At 42.7% G+C, this 19,317-nt stretch overlaps 1 protein-coding gene across 1 annotated transcript in view; it reads right to left on the bottom strand.

Annotated features, from left to right (window-relative positions):
* ADAM12 (ADAM metallopeptidase domain 12) overlaps positions 1 to 17,733 on the bottom strand; it is a 334,496-nt gene extending 316,763 nt beyond the window's left edge. Inside the window, exon 1 of the mRNA XM_014832041.3 lies at positions 17,206 to 17,733. Coding sequence (XP_014687527.3) covers positions 17,206 to 17,293 — 88 coding nt within the window. The 5' untranslated portion in view covers positions 17,294 to 17,733. The remainder of the gene's footprint in view (positions 1 to 17,205) is intronic.
* Positions 17,734 to 19,317: the final 1,584 nt, after the last annotated feature.

Raw genomic sequence — 19,317 nt, 5'->3', positions numbered from 1 at the left:
AGAGAGTAAGATGGATGTGGTCTCTGTCACCATGGAGCTTAAATTCTTTCCAGGAAGACTAACAGGTGGTTACAACGTGCTAAGTACTCTGATGGAGAAATAGCGCTTTGAGAACACTTAACAGGGGACCTCTTCTCAACCAGAGTCAGGGGCAAAGACCAAAAACGTGAGACCCTGAAGAAGTGATGTCTAAGCTAAGTAGGAGCGAGGCCAAATGTTGGCGCTTAAGGTGGGGAAAGAACTGTTAGGAAGAGGCAGAGAACTCTACAGTGAAAAAGGACATGGAACAGATGAACAGTTAAGGAACAAAAAGGCAGAAACACACAACCGCCTTTCTAATAGGACGCTGCCACCAATTCTGATGCCTGTACAGGGTAAGCGATACCTCTCAAACAGAAGCTTCCAGCTGTCAAAGCCATACCTGATATTAACAATGCTCATTATCTAATTAACTCATTGTGGTAGACAGACTGCTAAGATGGTTCCCAGTGACTCCTGCCTCCTGTATTCACATCCTTGTGAGGGGGCTCCTCCCCTGGGGAGGGGCGGGCCTGGTGACTAGTTTCTAACCAATAGAATGTGGCAAAAACTTCCATGATTAGATTACAAAACTTGTGACTTTTGTCTTTCTAGCAGATTTTCTCTGTTGCCTTCTCAGCTTGCTTGCTTTGACGAAGCAACTGCACTGTTGGAGGGACCCACTTGTCAGGGAAATGAGGGAGGCCTGCAGCCAACAGCCAGCTAGGAATGGAGACCCTCAGTCAACAGCTCCCAAGGAACTGAATTCTGCCAATGATCTTGTGAACTTAGAAGCAGATCCGTTCCCACTCCAACCTTCAGATGAGAGCCTGGCCCTGGCTGACACCTGGACTGCAGCCTGTGAACAGCTAAGCTGTGCCCACATTCCTGACCCACAAAAAATTATGAGATCCTAAATTAAACTACTAGGTTGTGGTAATTTGTTACACATTGATAGGCACCTAATACACTCACGTATGTGCATTTATAATTTAAATATTTTCTACAGCCATCACAGATAAAAGGGATTAGGGTGTGTCCTGTATTTTATTTGTGAGAGAGAACAGAGGACAGTATATTAATTATTAAACAGTAAATTTATTCAGCAGAGAAAACATATTTTAGTGAAGTCCACATGTTCCTTTAACGCAGAAATAAAAAGGTCAAAGATGTTGGACCCTAAAAATGGGTCCCCAATTTTCCTAACTTTTCTATCAATCTCTGAAAGTCAGGACCCACCCACAGGAAAAGTCCCCAAGGTCTCCAAGACTCCAGTACTGCTCTCCCTCAGTGCCTTCCTGGAGAGATGAGTTGTTCTCTCCCCAAACCCGATGCCCCAAGATCAACACAAGATGGGACCGCTGTGGAGGGTTCCAAACATACAAAGGCACTGGGAAGTCACGGTTCTTTGCACGGTAGCCCAGGGGTTCATCATGTGGGCCCTGAAATCAACCGTCTAGGCTGGTTGAGGCTCAGCCTCGTAGAAGCAGCAGGGGCTAAAGCAAATTGCAAGGTCTCTTATGCCTTAGCCTCTTCTTCTGCAAAATGGAAAGAATAATGGCACACTGCTCCCATGGCTAGCGTGAGATTTTAATGAGAGAATTCGTGAAAGGGCTTAGCAAGCACCTGCTGAATGCTAGGTTTGTTGCTGGCGTCCTCGCTATTACTGTTATTAGTGTATGTCCCATTTCATTGTTTCCTAGTTGTCCAGCACTTCATGTGCACAATCTCAGCTGTGCCACCTACTAGCTGGGTGACCCTGTGCAAGTTTAACTTCCTAACCTTGGCTTTTGCATCTGGAAAAGAGAGTGATCATAGTATCTACCTTCCAGGCACGTGGTGAAGAAGGACTGAGAATGCACGTAAGCTTTTGTGCTTTCTGTGTGCCAGAAATCCAAAAGACTCCTTTGTGGAATTCTTTAACTCTATCCTCAAAGTAAGAGTGATTACCAGTGGGAAATATGACCATTGTCCAGGTACGCAGGTAAAACTGTAACCAGGAGCCCTTGAGCCTTGTCTGATAATGTGTTGAACTGAGACTGAGTGGACATTTTTTAAAATTCATTTGCTTCTTTGCAACTCAGCGGAAATGACAGCCATATACGAAAGTATGAAAACAGTAGAAGAAAGATTCAGGAGATAATCTTGACAGAGGGGAAAAATACACCTTTTCATTTTTTTTCTATAAATTGGGAAAATAACACAAACATTTGGTCTTAGAGTGGGACATTTCTGTCAGATTCTGGAATGTTCTAAATTTGCATTGATCGGAACCACAAGGATGCAGAGCTTCTAACTGGTCGTACTACTGCAATCACATACTCTAACTGGTAATTAACTCAAAAGTTAAGAGTTTACAGATATGCTTAATCCACAGAATGTGAGAGATTCCTACTTCTACAGCACTTCTTATTAATACCTACCCATCACTCGGATGAGCATTTAAAATTTTATTTTCCTTGCAATTCAGCTCTTAGTTCTGCTCCCAACTCCCCTTCTCAAGAAGCCAGAGGAAGCTGGGGGCTGGAAAAATCCATGCCCCTGGCCTGATCTCTGCCACCATTTGTTCTTTCTCCAGCCCTTATGCCAAGCCCACAATATGTCCCATAGAGTGGCGAAGAAGGAAACTAATAATCGTTTTGTTTGCTATAACTAAATGATATTTGAAAGAGTTGACGTTATTACAACAACCTCAAACGGCCCTCTTTAACAAAGAGACGCCCTAACTCTGGATCAATAAAAACAAAGTCTGAAACATGAGATGGGAGGTGGGAGAAAAAGGAGCAAAACTGTCCTGCTCTCCCAAACCTCTGCCACCCCCTCTGTGGACCTTTGGGATTAACTTGTACACCCATCTACCAAGAGCAGGGGGGAGGGTGGCTCACGGACGCTGAGAACTTGGTGACTTCCAGGACGTGAGGGCAAACCCAGGTCACAGAAGGAACAGTGGTACCAGGTGCCCCCACACTGCGCAATCTAAAGGGAAGACCTTAAATTACAAAATGCTTCGCCCAACATTTACATCATTCAGTGTTCATCCCAACTCAGTGAGGGAAGCTGCATCCTTATTTTTCTTTGACAAATAAGGAGACTGAGGTTCAGAAAGATTTAGTAGGTTCCTCAAGGTCACACAGCTGAAAGAGGCCAAGGCAGAACTCAGAGCCACGTCTTCTCACTGCAGGTTCAGAATCCTGGCCATGATCCCAGGCACCTCTCAATCTCATTACGACAGCGCAAGAACACACAGCTCTCTCGACCCGCTAAATCCACATGGAAGTGATGTCGGGGAGATAAGTTCAAGAAACCTCATGATTTGATGCCATTTCTGCCCATAAGAGAAGCAGAAGCTTCTATTAGAGATTCTTCCATACTTTAACACAGCTGTCTTGGCTTGGTTTTTCACACTATACCCTATCCCTTCCCTTCTGCCACCCCTTGGGAACCACTTACTTACTGACCAGTGGCTTGGCCCTCAGCAGTGTTGAGTAAGAAGGAAGGTTGTAAAGCACTTTTTAAAGGTGAGCAGAGACAAGAAAAGGAGGAGACTGAAATATGTGTCAACTGTGAGAGAAGCTTCAGGAGGACAATCTATCGCAGCTGAATAAATTATGCTCAAAGGAGCAGACTTTTCCTACTAAGAAATCAGAAGTCAAACTTAATGAATTGAGTACACATCCAAATTTTAGTGACGTCAGGCATCTGATTTTTTAGATAAATCAGTGGAGAAACCAATCTACATGGGATCATATTATCCATTCCAAAAGTTAGAAAGATATACACAGGAGTGTTTCAATCTTCAGCGTACCCCATTATACAATCTGCTCTCTTTATTAGAATTTTAAAGTATGGAACAAATTCAATATACGCTCCTGGAAGGCTCCCATGAAGGCAATTCTGTTGACACCTCCGCTGGCAGTGGAGCGGCTTCTGGGAGTGTATGCCGGCCTTGTTTCCCAGCTGTTCTCATTCTGCCTCAGCCAGAGGGAGATGGGAACAGCTGATGCTTCACCCCCAAAGCCTGGCTTGGCCCCATCATTAGCACATCTCACCCCTGCAGCTGCCAAGGCAAAGACAACAGGCCAGCAGGAAAGCAGCTGACTCGCTTTTCTGACCAAGTTTTCGGAGTTTTGGAAGCTAAGAATCAGGGTGCCAGGGGGGTTCAACTCATTTTCTGTACATCTTTAGATGCCACTCACTCTACATGCCAGGAAGTGAGGGTCTGTGTCTGTTTTTCTCCCCATTGTATCCCCAGCTCCTGGCACAAATCTGGGATTACAGTGGACAAATAAATTTGTTGACTAAGATCACCAAAGAATCGATGTTGAGGACTCAGCTCTGAAAGCATGGTGGACTGAGCTGATGCAGATAGAAAACCTTCCCACTATGAACACGTAAAACGCTAAATACAATGTGACATTTTTATAGTACATACATAACTAAACTAGAAAGAAAGGAAATTACCAGAATCCATAAATAAAAAGGAATTCATAGGCAGAACATTCAAAGCCAGAGCATTCAAAGCCTGCTAATGCCATGGAACCCAGGAGGCCCAGCAGATACCAGCCTTCAGTCTAGGAGCTGTAATTTTAATGACAGGAGGTACGATCTGGAACACACGAGATGGGGAACTGGAGCTGAGAGCCTTGAATAAAGCCAGGACCCTGCAGGACTGCTCTTCTCAAGTTCAAGGGGCCACAGAAACTCTACCAAATGCCCCAGGGAGACTGCAAAGTTGCCGTATCTACCCAGACAGCTTGTGAGAGTTAGGCAGTCTCTCAAGAAAAATCAAGACTTCAAGCCTTTGCCACACGGATGTGAAGACCAAAATTATAATAAGCATGGGTATAAAATTCCCAAGAAGAGAAATTAACCTAAAAACTGGGCTCAGATGAGTGAAATCCTAAAAACACCTATGATAAGCAGACAAACTCTGCTCCAGCAGACCTTTCATAACCCAAGGGGCATAGCACTCCCACGGAGGGGACAGTGGTAGAAGGGCAAAAGCTGAAAATGAGTTCACAATTCAAAATTGCAAGGCATTAGAAGAGATAATCTCTGATAAAACAGATTCAGCACCCTAAGAACTAGAGATAATAGAATAATCTGAAAGGGATAACGACATATATGTCCAAAAGTTGTAAAGACATAGAAGAATACATAGAAACCATAAAGAAAGATAATGAAAGGACATTATTTTTAAAAGATCTAGCAGGTTTGAAAAAGAATAAAATAAAGCTTCTATAAATGAAAAATTTAAGACGTTGGAAAATGCAAAGTAAGTCCACAGAGAATTTAAGCAGCAGTTTAGATAAAGCTCAAGAAAGAATTGTGAAGTGGAATTTAGACTTGGAGACATCCCCCAGAACATAAAGCAGAGTGATAAAGAGATGTTAAAAACAGGATGATTGAATGAGAAGGCCCAACCACATACAATCAAAGTCCAAAGGAGATAATAGAGAAAATAGGGTCAAGACAGCAATTGAAGACATAATGGCTAAGAACTTTCTAGAACTTATTGGATTCAAGAAGTGCAGCAAGGCCAGATGTACACAAATTAAAAAGAAATCCATTTCAAAAAACATAATAATAAAACGACAGAAGCACAAATAAAAACGACAAAGAACGATCTCAAAAGCAACCAGATTTTGTGAAAATTTGTGAAAAAGAACAATCATTGAACTTATGAAACTAAAGAAAATTAAATTATTAAAGACTTTTCAACAGTAACAGTAGAGGCCAGGATCCCATAGGTACTATCTGCTTAAAAAAAAAAACTGCCAACCTAGAATTCTATATATAGATAATGTGACATTCATGAAAAAGAGAAAATAAACATTTTCTAGGCAAAAAGATAGTTTGCTACTCATAGACCTTCAATGCAACACTACTTTGATAAGAAGCAAACTGAATCCAGGAGGGCAGAAGAGGTTTGCAAGAAGCCATGATGGAAAAAAAAGAGCTGGTTACATTGAATACATCAAAAGAAGCCTGGACTATTAAAAACAAAAACAAAGCCTACTACAACCTCATTGTATTTTTTGATGAGAGATGTGTTTCAAAATGGTAAAACCAAAATGCTAGCCAACAATACTAATAAATGGTAAGAGCAATAAAAACATATTCCAGCATCTCAGCCTGTAGAATCGTCTGGGAGGGGACCAGAGTTATTGGCTGCCTTTAGAATTGTCACCAGAAGTGCAAAAGTTAAAAATTTCACAGCACTACTAAAAATGTGGAAACAGAATATACAACCTTTAAGTTAACAGACCTGGAGAGAATTGGGTATAAATACGCCTTCAGCAATATAATAGGAGACAGAAAAGAATATAAAAAGTATGTAAAAATAGCAATGGTAAATAGAGAACAACATGGAATAAGAGTTAAAAAACATCAAAGGTACAATAAATGTGAATGGATGAAACTAGTCAGTTAAAAGGCAGTAATTATTAAGTTTTAAAAATCCAGGCATATTTTGTTTATACTAGACACGTGAAATACAATGACACGGAAAATTTGAAAGTAAAGAGATCAAAAAAGATATATCAAAAAAATATTAACCAAAAGAAAACTGATACAATAATATTTGTCTTAGACAATTCTGAAGCTGTACACAATTGAATGGACCCAACAAACCAGCCTCAAAATGTATAAAAAATAGACAAAATTACAAGGAGAAATGGGAAATCCATGATTATATTAGATTATTAACACCTCTCTTAGAAATATTGAGCCAAAAATATTCAGTATAATACAAGATTTGACATCAGTTAACAAGCTTAATCTAATTGACGTATCTAGAACTCCACACCCAAGACGTAGCACATATACATTATTTTCAAACATACACATAATTTTTACAAAAAAGAAACCCATGCATGAGCTCATAAAGAAAATTTCAAATATATGAGAGTCAATAGGACACAGACCACTTTCTTTGACACCTGTGCACTGAAATCAGAGATCAGTAACAAAGATAACTAACCTTATCCCAAGCATTTGGAAAGTGAAACACATACATACACACTAATCAAAACATGTCTAAATAACTTAGTAATCAAAAGAACTCATAATTCAAGTTATAAACTACTTTGGGATGGATGACAACAAAACTACAAGCAAAATGTGTGCACCAGTGAAAGCAAGACTCAGAGGGAAAATATCCCCCTTTGTGAATATAACAGAAGAGAAGGATGATCGCAAATGACAGAGCTAAGCTTTCAGTAGAAGTGAGAAATAGAACAACAGTATAAAGTCCAAGAAAGTAGAAGAAAGGGACAAAATTTAATGAAATAAAAAACAAAAATAAAGGATCTACAAAAGAAAAATGCAACAAAATTACTTCAGAAAGAAAGAGCAGATACAAATAGCACTATAAGCAATGAGGAGATTGAATCAACTGTTAGATTTCTGTTTAAAAAACGGTACCACATCCTGATGATACTAAGACAAGTTCCAACAACCGCTAAGAAAAAAATAACCTCTTATACTTCAGCTGCCCTAGGAATAGAAAAGGAGGTAAGGCTCCTTAACTCACTTTATGAGGCTAACAGTGTAACTTTGAAATGAAAACTAAACAAAGACATTTAGAGAAAGGAAAATTAGAGACTAACGTTAGTTATGAACATTTCCCTATAGGGGCTAAACTCATAAATAAAATCTTAGTAAATGGAATCTAACATTATATTTTAAAAGTGCACTCAAATCCTGGTGGATTCATCCTAGCTGTTCAAGGATGGTTTAACAACGTGAAATCTACTATGTAATGCATTACACCAGTAACCTAGAAGAGGGGGACATCCACAACAAACGAGCAAGCACTCATACCAGCAGACGGTGAGGAAAAGTCTGAAAAAATTAAACAACCATTTATATACGTTAAAAAGAAAACGTTTTAGCAAACTAGCAGCATTCAGAAACGTTCTTAACCTGATAAAACATATCTGACAAAATTTTGCAGTAAACATCTTAATCAGTGGTGAAAAGCTATTCTCATTAAAGTTGAAACAAAAACCAAGGACACTTGGAATCACTTTTGTCTGTCATTGTAATGGAAGTGCTAGCCAATAAAAGAAGTAGAATGCATAAGAACTGTAAAGGAAACCACAAAATTTACCATCATTTTCAGGTAATAATTCTCTTAGAACTTCTATGAGGTCATCTACAAACTATTAGAACTAATAAAAATAGGGTAAGCTTGCTGACTTCAAAATCAAAATACAAAAACCAGTAACACTCATTTATACTGAAAAGAAAACATCAATAAGAACTTTTATAAAAGATACAATTCCACAGGTAAAACAAGACTAGCCATGAGCTGGCACTTGTAGAAGCTGAGTAATAGACTTGTGTGTTCATTATACCAGTTGGTCTTCTTTTGCACAGTTTAAAATTTTCCATGTTAAAAAGTTAAAATCTAAAAATAAAAATAGTGACGCCATTCAGAATAACAACAGATCTATTAGGTACCTCAAAATATATCTCATAAAGATAGGTAAGATCTTTAGAGAAAAACTTATTTAAAACTTACTGAATAACATTAAAGAAAACATGTAAATAAAGAAATGACCATATTTGTGACGGGAAGCTTTGACGTCATGAGATGTGAATTCTCCCCCAAATTAATCTATAAGCTCCCAAAGGGTATTTTGCAGAAATTTCCAACAAGATTTTAAAGTTCATATGAAATACTAATGTTTCAAGAATAGTCAAGACAGTTTTAAAGGAGAGGAAGGGAGAGGAGAGGGGGAAATTAACCCTTGTTGAGCACTCAGCATGGACCAGTCACTGTTCACAGCCCTTTCCCTGTATTATCTCATTAATCCTCCCCACACTGTGGGGCAGATAATACATCACCACCATTTCATAGAGGGAGACACTGGAGAAAAGGTCACATAATTTGTCTGAGGTTTAGGGTAACCAACCACTATGGTGTGCCCAGCACTGAGGGGTTTCCTGCGACGTGGGACGCTCAGTGCTAACACTGGGGGAGTCTCGACAACACAGCACGGTCAATCACCTTCCCAAGGTCCCACAGCAGTAACCAGATGGCAGAACTGATATGCAAACCTCGGCAAGCAGATCTCAGGGTCTATCCTCTACACACCAACCAATCTAAACACGTAAGATTTATTATGAAGTACAGAATAGTGAAAGTGGTACAACACTGGAAACAGGATAAATCAACAGTCCAACGGAACAAGGAACCCAGAAGCATGTCTGCCCATAGTTCGTGTTTATTAGAGGGGAAAAGGATTCAATAAATATTACTGGGACGACTGGTTATCTTCTCGATATGGGGAAAAAACAGACACTGATCTCATAGGATAAATAAAAAAATAAATTCCCATTATACTAAAAGTGAACAGCAAAAAGCTAAAATTTAGAAAAAATGTTAAAAAGTCTCTTTTGGAGCTTAGGACAGAGAGGATTTCTTAAACTAAACTTAAGAAAAATGTGCAAATGATAAGAATAAGTAATTCAAAGAAGAAACAGACAGAACAATACAAACACATAGAAAGAGTCTTACAGTCTCTAGAAGTCAGAAAGATGCCAAGGAAGACAATGAAATATTTCACATCCAGCTTGGCAACATTTAAAAGTCTGAAAATGCCTAGTATTTGCAAAAATGTAGGTAACCAGAACTCCCTAACAAGTAGGTATCGGTACAAGAAATTTAGGAAGCAACAGAGCAAAATACATTAACATAGAAAATAGGCGTACTGCGTATCTCAACCATCCATTTGTAACAGGTTCGCTAGAGCTCACGCCTGTGTGCAAGGAGATAGGTACAAGTATCCTCGCACCATCGCAATATCAACAAGTTGGGGAAAACATATTTATCACCAGAGAAGTGAACAATTTATGGTTTAGTCATTCAACTAAAAGGAATGAAGCAAGTGCATGTATCAACATGAATAAATCTTTAAAAATACGTTGATTTTTAAAAAGCAAGTTGCAGAAGGCTGTTGTATATGGTAGGGCACCATTTATATAATATTTAAGTACAAAAACAATATCAAATATTGATTAGGGATATGTATATACATACAAACCCTCCAGCTTCAGAGTAGCGGTTGCTTCTGAAGAACGAGGAGGAATTGGATGGGTACGGAGAATAGGGGATTGTTATAAATATATCTTTAACATCTTACATCTTTAAATTTTAAAAATTCTGAAGCATATATAGTAAAATCTAGTTGGCAAGAGTATGAGTGTGTAATTTATTCTCTATCCTTTTTCCACTTTAAAAATATTTCGGTTTTTATAAGAGAATGGATGATGAGGGTCAAAATTCTTCCTCAATCATCTTTTTCATGAACATCTCAAATTATACTGAAATTGGCTGAAAAAATGATTTTAGTTTAGAAAGTTTACTTAGGATGCCGCACTTCAGGAATACAGCTATTCCATAAACCGCAGTACAATTACACTCAGATATAACACAGACTCTAAATCCTAACGCAGGCTCCCAAGAACCCTACCAAAACCCCCAGGACTTAAAAAATGAAAACGAAAAAGCAAAACCAGGTTCTCAGATGACATTCAGATTCCTGTGAGCATAGATCTCACGATAAATGCTTAAATCCTATCCTAGCTTTCATTACAAATATGGCAAAATACAAACCAAGGAATCTTTTGGTCAAACTGCAGGCCAGTGATCACCATGTCCCACGGAGGGAAGGCATGGCAGGTGGATCAACAGTTCTAAGATTGGATCACCTAGACTGACTGGGGTGGCCCAAGCTCCTAGGAGCAGGTGAACAGCCAGAAGGTCCAGGTTGAGTCCGAGGAGATGGCCCAATTTTTTAAGCAGTTGCCTGGAAGCTGAGCTCTTCCTATAGCCTTGGGATGACATAAAAGCTTAAAGGATAAACAACATCAATATGATGCTGAATTATTCGGCTTGTCGATCCCATCTATCAGTCAGAGGCAAGGTATACTGGGCATTAAACAAAGCACAAGGATGCAGAGTGAAGAACGAGCTGGAGGAAGTTTGAGGATTGAAAAGGGCAGCCTGTCAGAAAGCATGAGATTCAACGCGCACATTTCGATTGGCAGATCAAGTTTATTTGAACTGCATTATCATTCTGTTTATAACCAAACTAAATTACAAGCTCATTGCTATAGACATTGTAATTATTCCAAAGATAGAGCACAGAGATTACAAAATGTTTACCGCAGCTCGGTGACGACCCCGTCTCCGTCATGAGACAGGCTGGAGAGCCCCTCCATCTGGCACTTAGCAGACACTCACCATCTGAAGCCCTGGGTTCCTCCTCTGGAGAGGGAGGGTAATAACACGACTGGCTGCAGGATTCTTCCACGAGGACTGCACGAGAGCGTGCAAGCAAAGATCTCAGAACAGCTCCTGGCAGCAAAGCACTCAATAAATGCCTTTTTAAATGACTACGTGCTGGTATAAAAACTTGGGGTTTAATAAAATACTAAACAAACACACATAAAGAAACAGCTACTAAAAATGCACAGAAACTATTTCCTTAAACATTCTGTCTAGATTATTTCAACTTCACTTTCTCAATCCCAGAGAGCTGATAATTAAAGAATTGCACATACTACAGAGCTGTTTAATACGGCTCCCAGTGGGCGCACAGCCAAAGGGCTAGGAGGCTAGCCATTTGGTACCGAAGAAACATCTGAAAATGTTTCTCACACCTGTCTTTATAAATCATAGACACTGCAGGAACAACTTAGCTTAAAAAGGCCTCTGGAACACACTCTGATACAAAAACAAAAAAATTTTTTCCAACTGTAATGAGTTCATTACAGCATCATCTACTCCAGGAAGAAATATGCTTAGCTTTTTAGATGATGTAGTTGCAGCCCTTAAAAAAAAAAAAAGCTTTACAGTTTCCACAGCTGCAACATCTATCTAATTAGGTATATGCTAACTTTAAGTATTTACAGAATTTGAAGAGAAAGTTTTGAAACATTTAAAAATGGATGTAATTTTTGTTTCCACAAGGAAGGAATAGAAAGAGTCGAAGGAGAAGTGAGAGAAAGGAAACCTGTCCATCTGGGGAGTGTGGTCCTCACAGCAGGGGCTGACTGCTACACGGATACAGCAGATCCACAGGGTTTCCCATACGCCCTCCTGAAACCCTACCACAAGGAATAATAATGACAACAATAATAAACAAAGAGAACTGGAGAGAAGATGACGGCAGGTAAGAGAAAGCAACTAAAGCTTTGGCAGATGGCAGAGGATGACAAATAGTAACCTACTCAGCAGAGAAGAGAGCTGGAACCCTGTTTGCCTGGAGAGGAGGGAAACCATCAAGAAGGTGAGATGGATGAGCAGAACCCCAGAAAGGCTTGGGAATGGAAGGCACTGGGCATCCTGAGGGCCAGTACAGGCTGAGCTGAAAGACTAGCCAAGGAGAAGCTAGAGTGTCAGGTCCGCTGCAAAGCCAGCAGAGCTAGGTGAGTGCCACCCCCTTGCCAACAGACTAGGAGTTGTATTTTCTGGAGACACTGAAGCAGAGAAGTTCTACACTCACGACCCTGGGCGTAGCTGAGAGCGAGGGGGGGTAACGAGGTGCCAAACTGAAAACAACAACAAAACACCTTCACCCTTAAGCACACTTCCCCTTAACTCTGATCTCCTACCCAGCTCACAGACCCTGCCACCAGGCTTAAATCCTCAGCTGAAGGCTGCAAGATTCTTCTTTGGGGAAACTGATCAGCCTAAGAAAAAAGATACAACGATGTATGAAGGTCCCTGCAACATAATGTGTGCTTCTGAAACACACAGAACTTTCAATCAGCTTCTTAGTGTCTCCTTATTAAATATAAACAGAGAGCCGAAACTCAGACATCTGAAGAAAGGCAGAGACGATAAAATGGGGACAGGGAAGAATCTCACAGCTAATGCTAAGAACGAAGTGGGCAAAAGAACGCTTGAAAATAAAAATTAATAGACTCCAAGAGTTCATAGAAATCTTGCATCTATTATAAAATAAAAACAGAATACACAAAAAGGAGAACATTCATAGAACAAAAATATATCTTGGAAATTAAATATCAGTAACAGAAATAACTTGAACAGCAGGGTTGTAAATAAAATTAAACTCAGAAAGTAGAACAAAAATACAGAGATGAAAATTAGAGGATGTTTTCAGGAGGGTGGGATATTCAGCTAATAGCAGTTTCAGAAAAGCATGATAAAAACAGTGAGGAAGAAATAATTGAAGACATAATACAAGAAAGTACTAGAACTTTATGGCATGAGTTTCCAAACTGAAAGGGCCCACAGAGTGCCCAGCACGATTACTGATAAGAAATTAGCTAAAAGATATCATCATGAAATGAAAAAATACTAGGGATAAAAATATGATAAAAGCTTCCAGAAAGAAAAACAGCCTACATTTAAAGGACTGACATAGTACCATCAAGTTCTCAAGCAGCAACGGGCACAGAGGCAATGAAGAAATGTCTTATAAATACTGAGGAAGTATGACTTCCACCCTAGGATTTTATACCTAAACAAACTAGCAGTCAAGGGTAGATATACATATATATACAAATATATATACATATTTGTATGCAAGCTATAGCAGACACACATTCCAACCTTCTTTCTTACTCACAGAACTCTGTGTTGTTTGAAACACCAATGTGTACAACTAAAAATATTTCCTTTGCTATCTTCCCATGCAGCTCGCAGTAGCCCTGTGTCACAGTCTGGCCAAGAGAAAATCTGCTACAGAGGTTTCTGGAAATAGTCCAATTTTCCTGATAAAATAGATTTGCCTGGCTCTGCTTTTTCGCCTCTTCTGCCCTATTACCTCCTGGAATGCACATATAAAGCCAAGAGGTACCGCAGCCTCCATGAGACCATGAAGCAGTAAACATAAAGACAAAACCCAGCGTATAAGTATGGTAGATACAAACAAAAGCAGGAGCTTGGGTCTCTGATAGTATCACTGACCCGCTACCCCAGCGACCACACTGCTTACTTCACCACTGCTTGTTATGTAAAGGTAAAGGAAAAAAAAAAACTTAAAAAAAAATTGCTGTAGTCAGGTTTTCCGTTATTTGCAACTGAAAGCATTCCTGACGAGTTATCAAAAAATTTTTATCTGCCACACGCCCTTCCTCAGGAAGTTACCAGAAGATGCGCTCCACAAAAATAAGAAATAAACTAAGGAAGAGAAAGTTATGATGCTTGGAAAATAGGTGACCCAACCAAGGAAGGATGCAAGAGGAATTTCTAGCATCTTACTAATAGGGTAGTCCTGAGACAAGAGCCGTCCTGCATGCCTAAAAAAAAAAAGTAACCAGTTTTAGATGAATTTAACTTAATTTTACCCAAAATATTATAATTTCAACATTTAATCAATATAAAATTATTAAGGGGAAAAAAAACTAACCCGTTCATGTTGGATCAGGAGGATAAAAGGCTCCAGGAGACGACAGCAAGAAAAAATAAATAATGCATAGATTACCTGATGTCTTTGATCATATTGAAAGTAGTTTAAAAATTCTTCCAGAAACTTTGGAGGTAAGGTAGAGATTGGTACACAGAAAGCAAAGCAAAAAAACAAAAACAAAGCAATTATTAACTCTAGGAAAAACACAAAGTTGTAAGGGGGTGAAATAGAATTGTAGGACGCTGTGTGGCTCAACTGTGAACAATATTTGCAAAGTCTTCATAGTGCAAACATTGAACATTGTTTTTTAAAAAATTATGGCAATACTATATTGGAAAGTTGGAAAGAAGAGAAGCCAGCGTGGCTGGAGTACAATGGGCAAGGGGGAGAACGTTAAGCAAGGAGATCATAGAGGAAAATAGAGATTAGGTCATCCAGAGGTTTGGATTTTCCTAAGAGCCACTGGAGAGTTTTAAACAGGAAACCAGCATGATCCAACTCATGATTGAAAATGATGACTTTGGCTGTGGTGTTGGGAAGAATACACTGTGCAGGGACAAGAGGGAAAGCCAGCAGACCGGTTAGGATGCTATTATATTGGGATAAGAGGCTTCTGCAAAAGAGATAAAGAGAAGGGGAAGAAGTGGCCTAGGCTGGGGAAGGCACACTTTGAAATGGAGAGAAGTGGGTAGATGGGAATACATTTTGGAAGTTGATGGTTCATGAAGGGAAAGGGGAGACTCAGGGATGACTTACCAGATGTTTGCCTGAGGCATCTGGAGAAGGCAGAGGATGCTATTATTGAGTTGGGATGACTAGGGGAGGAATGGATTCAGGAGTGGAGGGTTTGGGATCCAGAGTTCTGTTTGGGACCTGTCAGGGCTGAGATGACACTGGAGGGTACCAAGCAGGCAACCGGTCTGGAGCTCAGGGTTAACACACAGAGACACGAAGCCCAGAATATGCTCTGCCTTCAACAGGGGTAATTCCTGATTTTTCTCTTGCCAACACAAAGCAATGTTTCATTATATGTTTGGATTTTTAAACAACCTCAATGCTATGATTTGGTGCACTGATTGATTTAAGACTTGATACTGAGAATCTGAGGGTAAACAGGGAATGCTGGGGTATTACAACACATAACCCACTCGAAATGTTTAGGCCTAACTGGTTTTCTATTTTGAGTCATATGTATCCTAAGGAAAAACTTTCTCCACCAAAGCTGCAGTCATAAAATAATAGCCCCCTTCTGTGAAATAATTTCCCATTATTAGCATGATTTAGTAAACATTTTCCTCTAAAAAGAAATATTGCCCATGCTCAGTGGACTTCTGTTATGTGGATAGAGCACGTGCCAAGTTAAAGACCACCTCAGGCACGCTTTGAGATTCTGTTTCAGTTCTTACAAAGTTCATTCTCAATAAACATTCAAAAGGACCAATTTGTACAAAAGTCTTTCAAAACACTTTTGACTACCAGTATTTTCATTTGCAGGTCATAGAGTTCTTTAACTAAACAGTCAACAGTATTCTTTCTTGGCTTTCTCATTGCTTCTTCATTAGTTTGTGCAATCCTTTTATTTAATCATTAATTCCCAAATTGGTCTTCACTGCTGTGTGGATTTTAATGAGAACTGAGTTTTAACCACATTACAGTAGATGCGATGGGGGTGGAGGGTAGCAGTGGCAATTGCAAAATAAATCGTACCAGAAAGTGGTAACGGTTGGTGATTGAGGCCAGTTGTTGAAAAATAAATGCCTGTTATGTAGAATCATAGAAATTTGGACTTAGAGGCCAAGGCAAGGCATCCATTGGTAGACCGACAGCGCCTCTAGCGGTGGAAAGACAACGGCGGCGGTGGCGGAGATCCAGGGAAGCTTCTGCATTTTTAAAAAGGCACCTGCTGGGTGAGTCTTCATTATGCAAAAAGAAAGCATCCACAGGTGCCCAATTTTAAGGGGATACAACTTGGGAAAATCTAGACCTAGAAAACAGCTATAATCTCCACACTCTAGTTTAACTCCTAAATGAGTTGTCGCTTTACACAAGGTGGATTTAAGGTTATTTATGCCCGAGAAACTGACGGAGTGGCGGGAGGCGGAAAAATTCTGCTCAAGTTTGGCCGCCACTAACAACTAGTGAGCGATGAGGAATTTAAAAGAGAGGAAAAGAAAACTGAAGCAGCAGGCAAAAGAGTTAGTTTTTAAACACGGAGACCGTAGAACACAGCAGGCACACCTGCGGAGAAGGGAAGGCTCACCTGCGTGATTATTGCGCGTCCCCCAAGTGTATCCGCGGGGGAGGCAGGGGTGGAAAGGAAACCTCACAGAGAGCTGACCCAGAGCCTGGGGAGGGGGGTCACTAAGGGACAGGGACAGTAAGAGGACCCGACGCGCATCATCCCGGGCGACACGTGTAACTGTCAAGACAGAGAGAGATACCCTAACAAATGACACCCGAGAGAGGAGGGGACGGGGGAGCAGCCCCGAGGCTGTGCCATCCGGGCTCCGCGTTGGCGGTTGCCAGGCCCCGAGCCAAGTGCTCCCTCCTCCCCCCGGGAAGCGGCACCTGGGAGGGAGGGTCCTCTCTGCCCCGGGAACCCGAGCGGGGGAGGGGGGGCTCCGCAGCTGCGCCCCGGTGCGCCGCCTCGCGGGGCAGCCCTGCTCCTCGGTGTCCCCCTAGTGCTGCGCGAGGTGCCCCCGAGGGACGAGACCCCAGCCAGCGGACGACCCCGAGCGGCGGGCGGGAGAGGACAGCGGGGGGACCAGCAGGGAGCCGGGTGGGCTCAGAGACTTACCTCGGGCCGCGCGGGGCGCGAGCAGAGCCCCGGCCAGGGCGAGCAGGAGGGCGCGGGCGGGGGGCGCGGGCGGCGGGCGCGCTGCCATCGTCGCCGGCCTTCAGTGCAGCAGCTCTCGGGGCCGGCGGCGAGCGCTGCACCATCCCCCGCGGGCGCCGAGAGGGGGCCGGGCGTCGCGACCCGAGGGATTTCCTGCTGCAGGGAGTCAACTCCGAACCCCTCGCGCAGCGCCCGCGCCGCTGGTGAGCTAGTCTAGGCTTTCATTTTTTTAAAGAAAAAAAGTTTTCCCCCCGTGTGTGCGCGCGCGCGCTGTTCTGGCAGGAGCCAGCCTTGACCGTTGCAATAAATGAGCAAACTGTCCGAGTTGGCCCGGGGACGAGGAAGATCGTTAGTGAGAGAAGGCAGGCCTGTGAAATGGATCCACGGCCAACAGTCACCGTTCTCATTACCACGGAACAAATTATCGTCTCCCCCGCACCCCCGCCCGCCGGCGGCGTCCCGCGGGTCCTAGAGACCGCTCAGGGTGCCCCGCCAGGGTCCCGCCCAGAGCCTGCGCTCGCCCACCCCCGGGGGCGGCTCGGTGCAGGGCGCCTCCCGGGCCGCGCGCCCTGGCGGCACAGACGTGGCTCGGTGGAGGCGCGGACGCCCGGAGCGCACACATCCCCGCCCCAGGATGATGTGGCCGCGGGGCCCGGGGCGCCCGACTGCCAAGAGCACACGCGGCTGCACGGTCCAGCTTTCCAGTCTGAGGCTGGAAATGATGACTCGGCTGCTCGCTCCCCGGCTCGCCCGGAACCCGCGGAACGCGGGTAGCAAGTCTGAAAGGCGGTCCACCGGCCGGGTGGGCGTCCCGCGACCTTCCCCTAAGCCCCCAAACGGACACTTCATGCCCGAGAAATAAGGTTGGATTCGCAGGCACAGGCCGCCTGGGCATTACGCTTTGATGTATTACTTTAGGTTTCACGTTGATAGATTGACTCACGTTTCCTTTCCATGGCATGGACCCAGAAAAGGGTGTACAGTGATGTTTCCCAAACTTTCCTGATCATGAGAAGCATCTGGGCCCGTCTGTTAAAAATACAGCTTCCCGGGCGCCCTTCTTTGCCTTGGGAATGAGACTCTCCAGGCCACGGAGTCAGGGGAGCACCGGGTGTTTGGGAAACAGCAACCAAATGAATGGAGGGCCTCTCCTTCTTGCGCCTGACAGCCTCGAGCTCCTGTGTCAGTTTTTCTAATAGGACTTGTTGCCCTCTGGGAGACAAGGGAGCTACCCAAACTGAAGGAGCTGGATGCATTAAGGAAGGTTGCCAACCACCTTGTGGGGCTACAGTGACCCCCAACCTTGGTGTCTTATTAGAACCAAAAGAGTTAAGGAGATAGAAACCCCCCCTCCCCCCCACCCCCCAGTTAATGAACTCAGAATCTCCTAAAACAAGCGGAGCCTGAAGAGTTTTCAAAGCCCCAGGTGATTCTACTGTGCAGCGAGGGCGGGGAGCCACCCATGGAAATCTGTCCTGTGACCTCCCACCAGTTCCCCCAAGAGGCCTCATTCTAAGAGGCCATTAGCCAGCCACCGAGGAAATCCCCTTCCTTACCATTTCTTCCTACTGGAAAGCAGCTTTTCTCACTATCTCCCTCCTGCCCCCAGGTTTTTACAGTGTTCCCAGGAACCAGGTCAACCCTCTCAACAAAGAGCAGGCCTTGTTTAAAACGCCAGAGACACTGGCCCAAAGGCCCCCGTCTCAGTGCCAGGACATCTCAACACTCCGTCTGGAAGCGAGGCCTGGGTCCAAGGCCCAGGTTCAGGCAAGCCCTGCTCCTTCCCTGCCCTGCTCTGCTCAGCATGGCTGTCTTTCTTTGTTCCTTCATTTGTTCATTCTCTCCATCAGCAGTTAGCACCGCCAGGTTAGGAACTTGGGAAAACAAACTGATGAGAGAGGCCTCCTGCCTTCAAAGACTTTTCTGTCTGGCAGGACAAACTGATAAATCATGACTATTGAATGGTGTGAGCTGGTTACTTAACTATTTAATGATCATTGGGCTGTTTGTTAACTGGGCTGTTTGTTAGCTGCATTATTTATCACACACTTCGTATAACTGGAGTATCTGGAG

This window comes from Equus asinus, chromosome 2 (assembly GCF_041296235.1).
Source record: "Equus asinus isolate D_3611 breed Donkey chromosome 2, EquAss-T2T_v2, whole genome shotgun sequence".
NCBI lineage: Eukaryota > Metazoa > Chordata > Mammalia > Perissodactyla > Equidae > Equus > Equus asinus.
The sequence above is the reverse complement of the archived record's forward strand: the minus strand, read 5'-3'. Positions and strand labels throughout refer to the sequence as shown.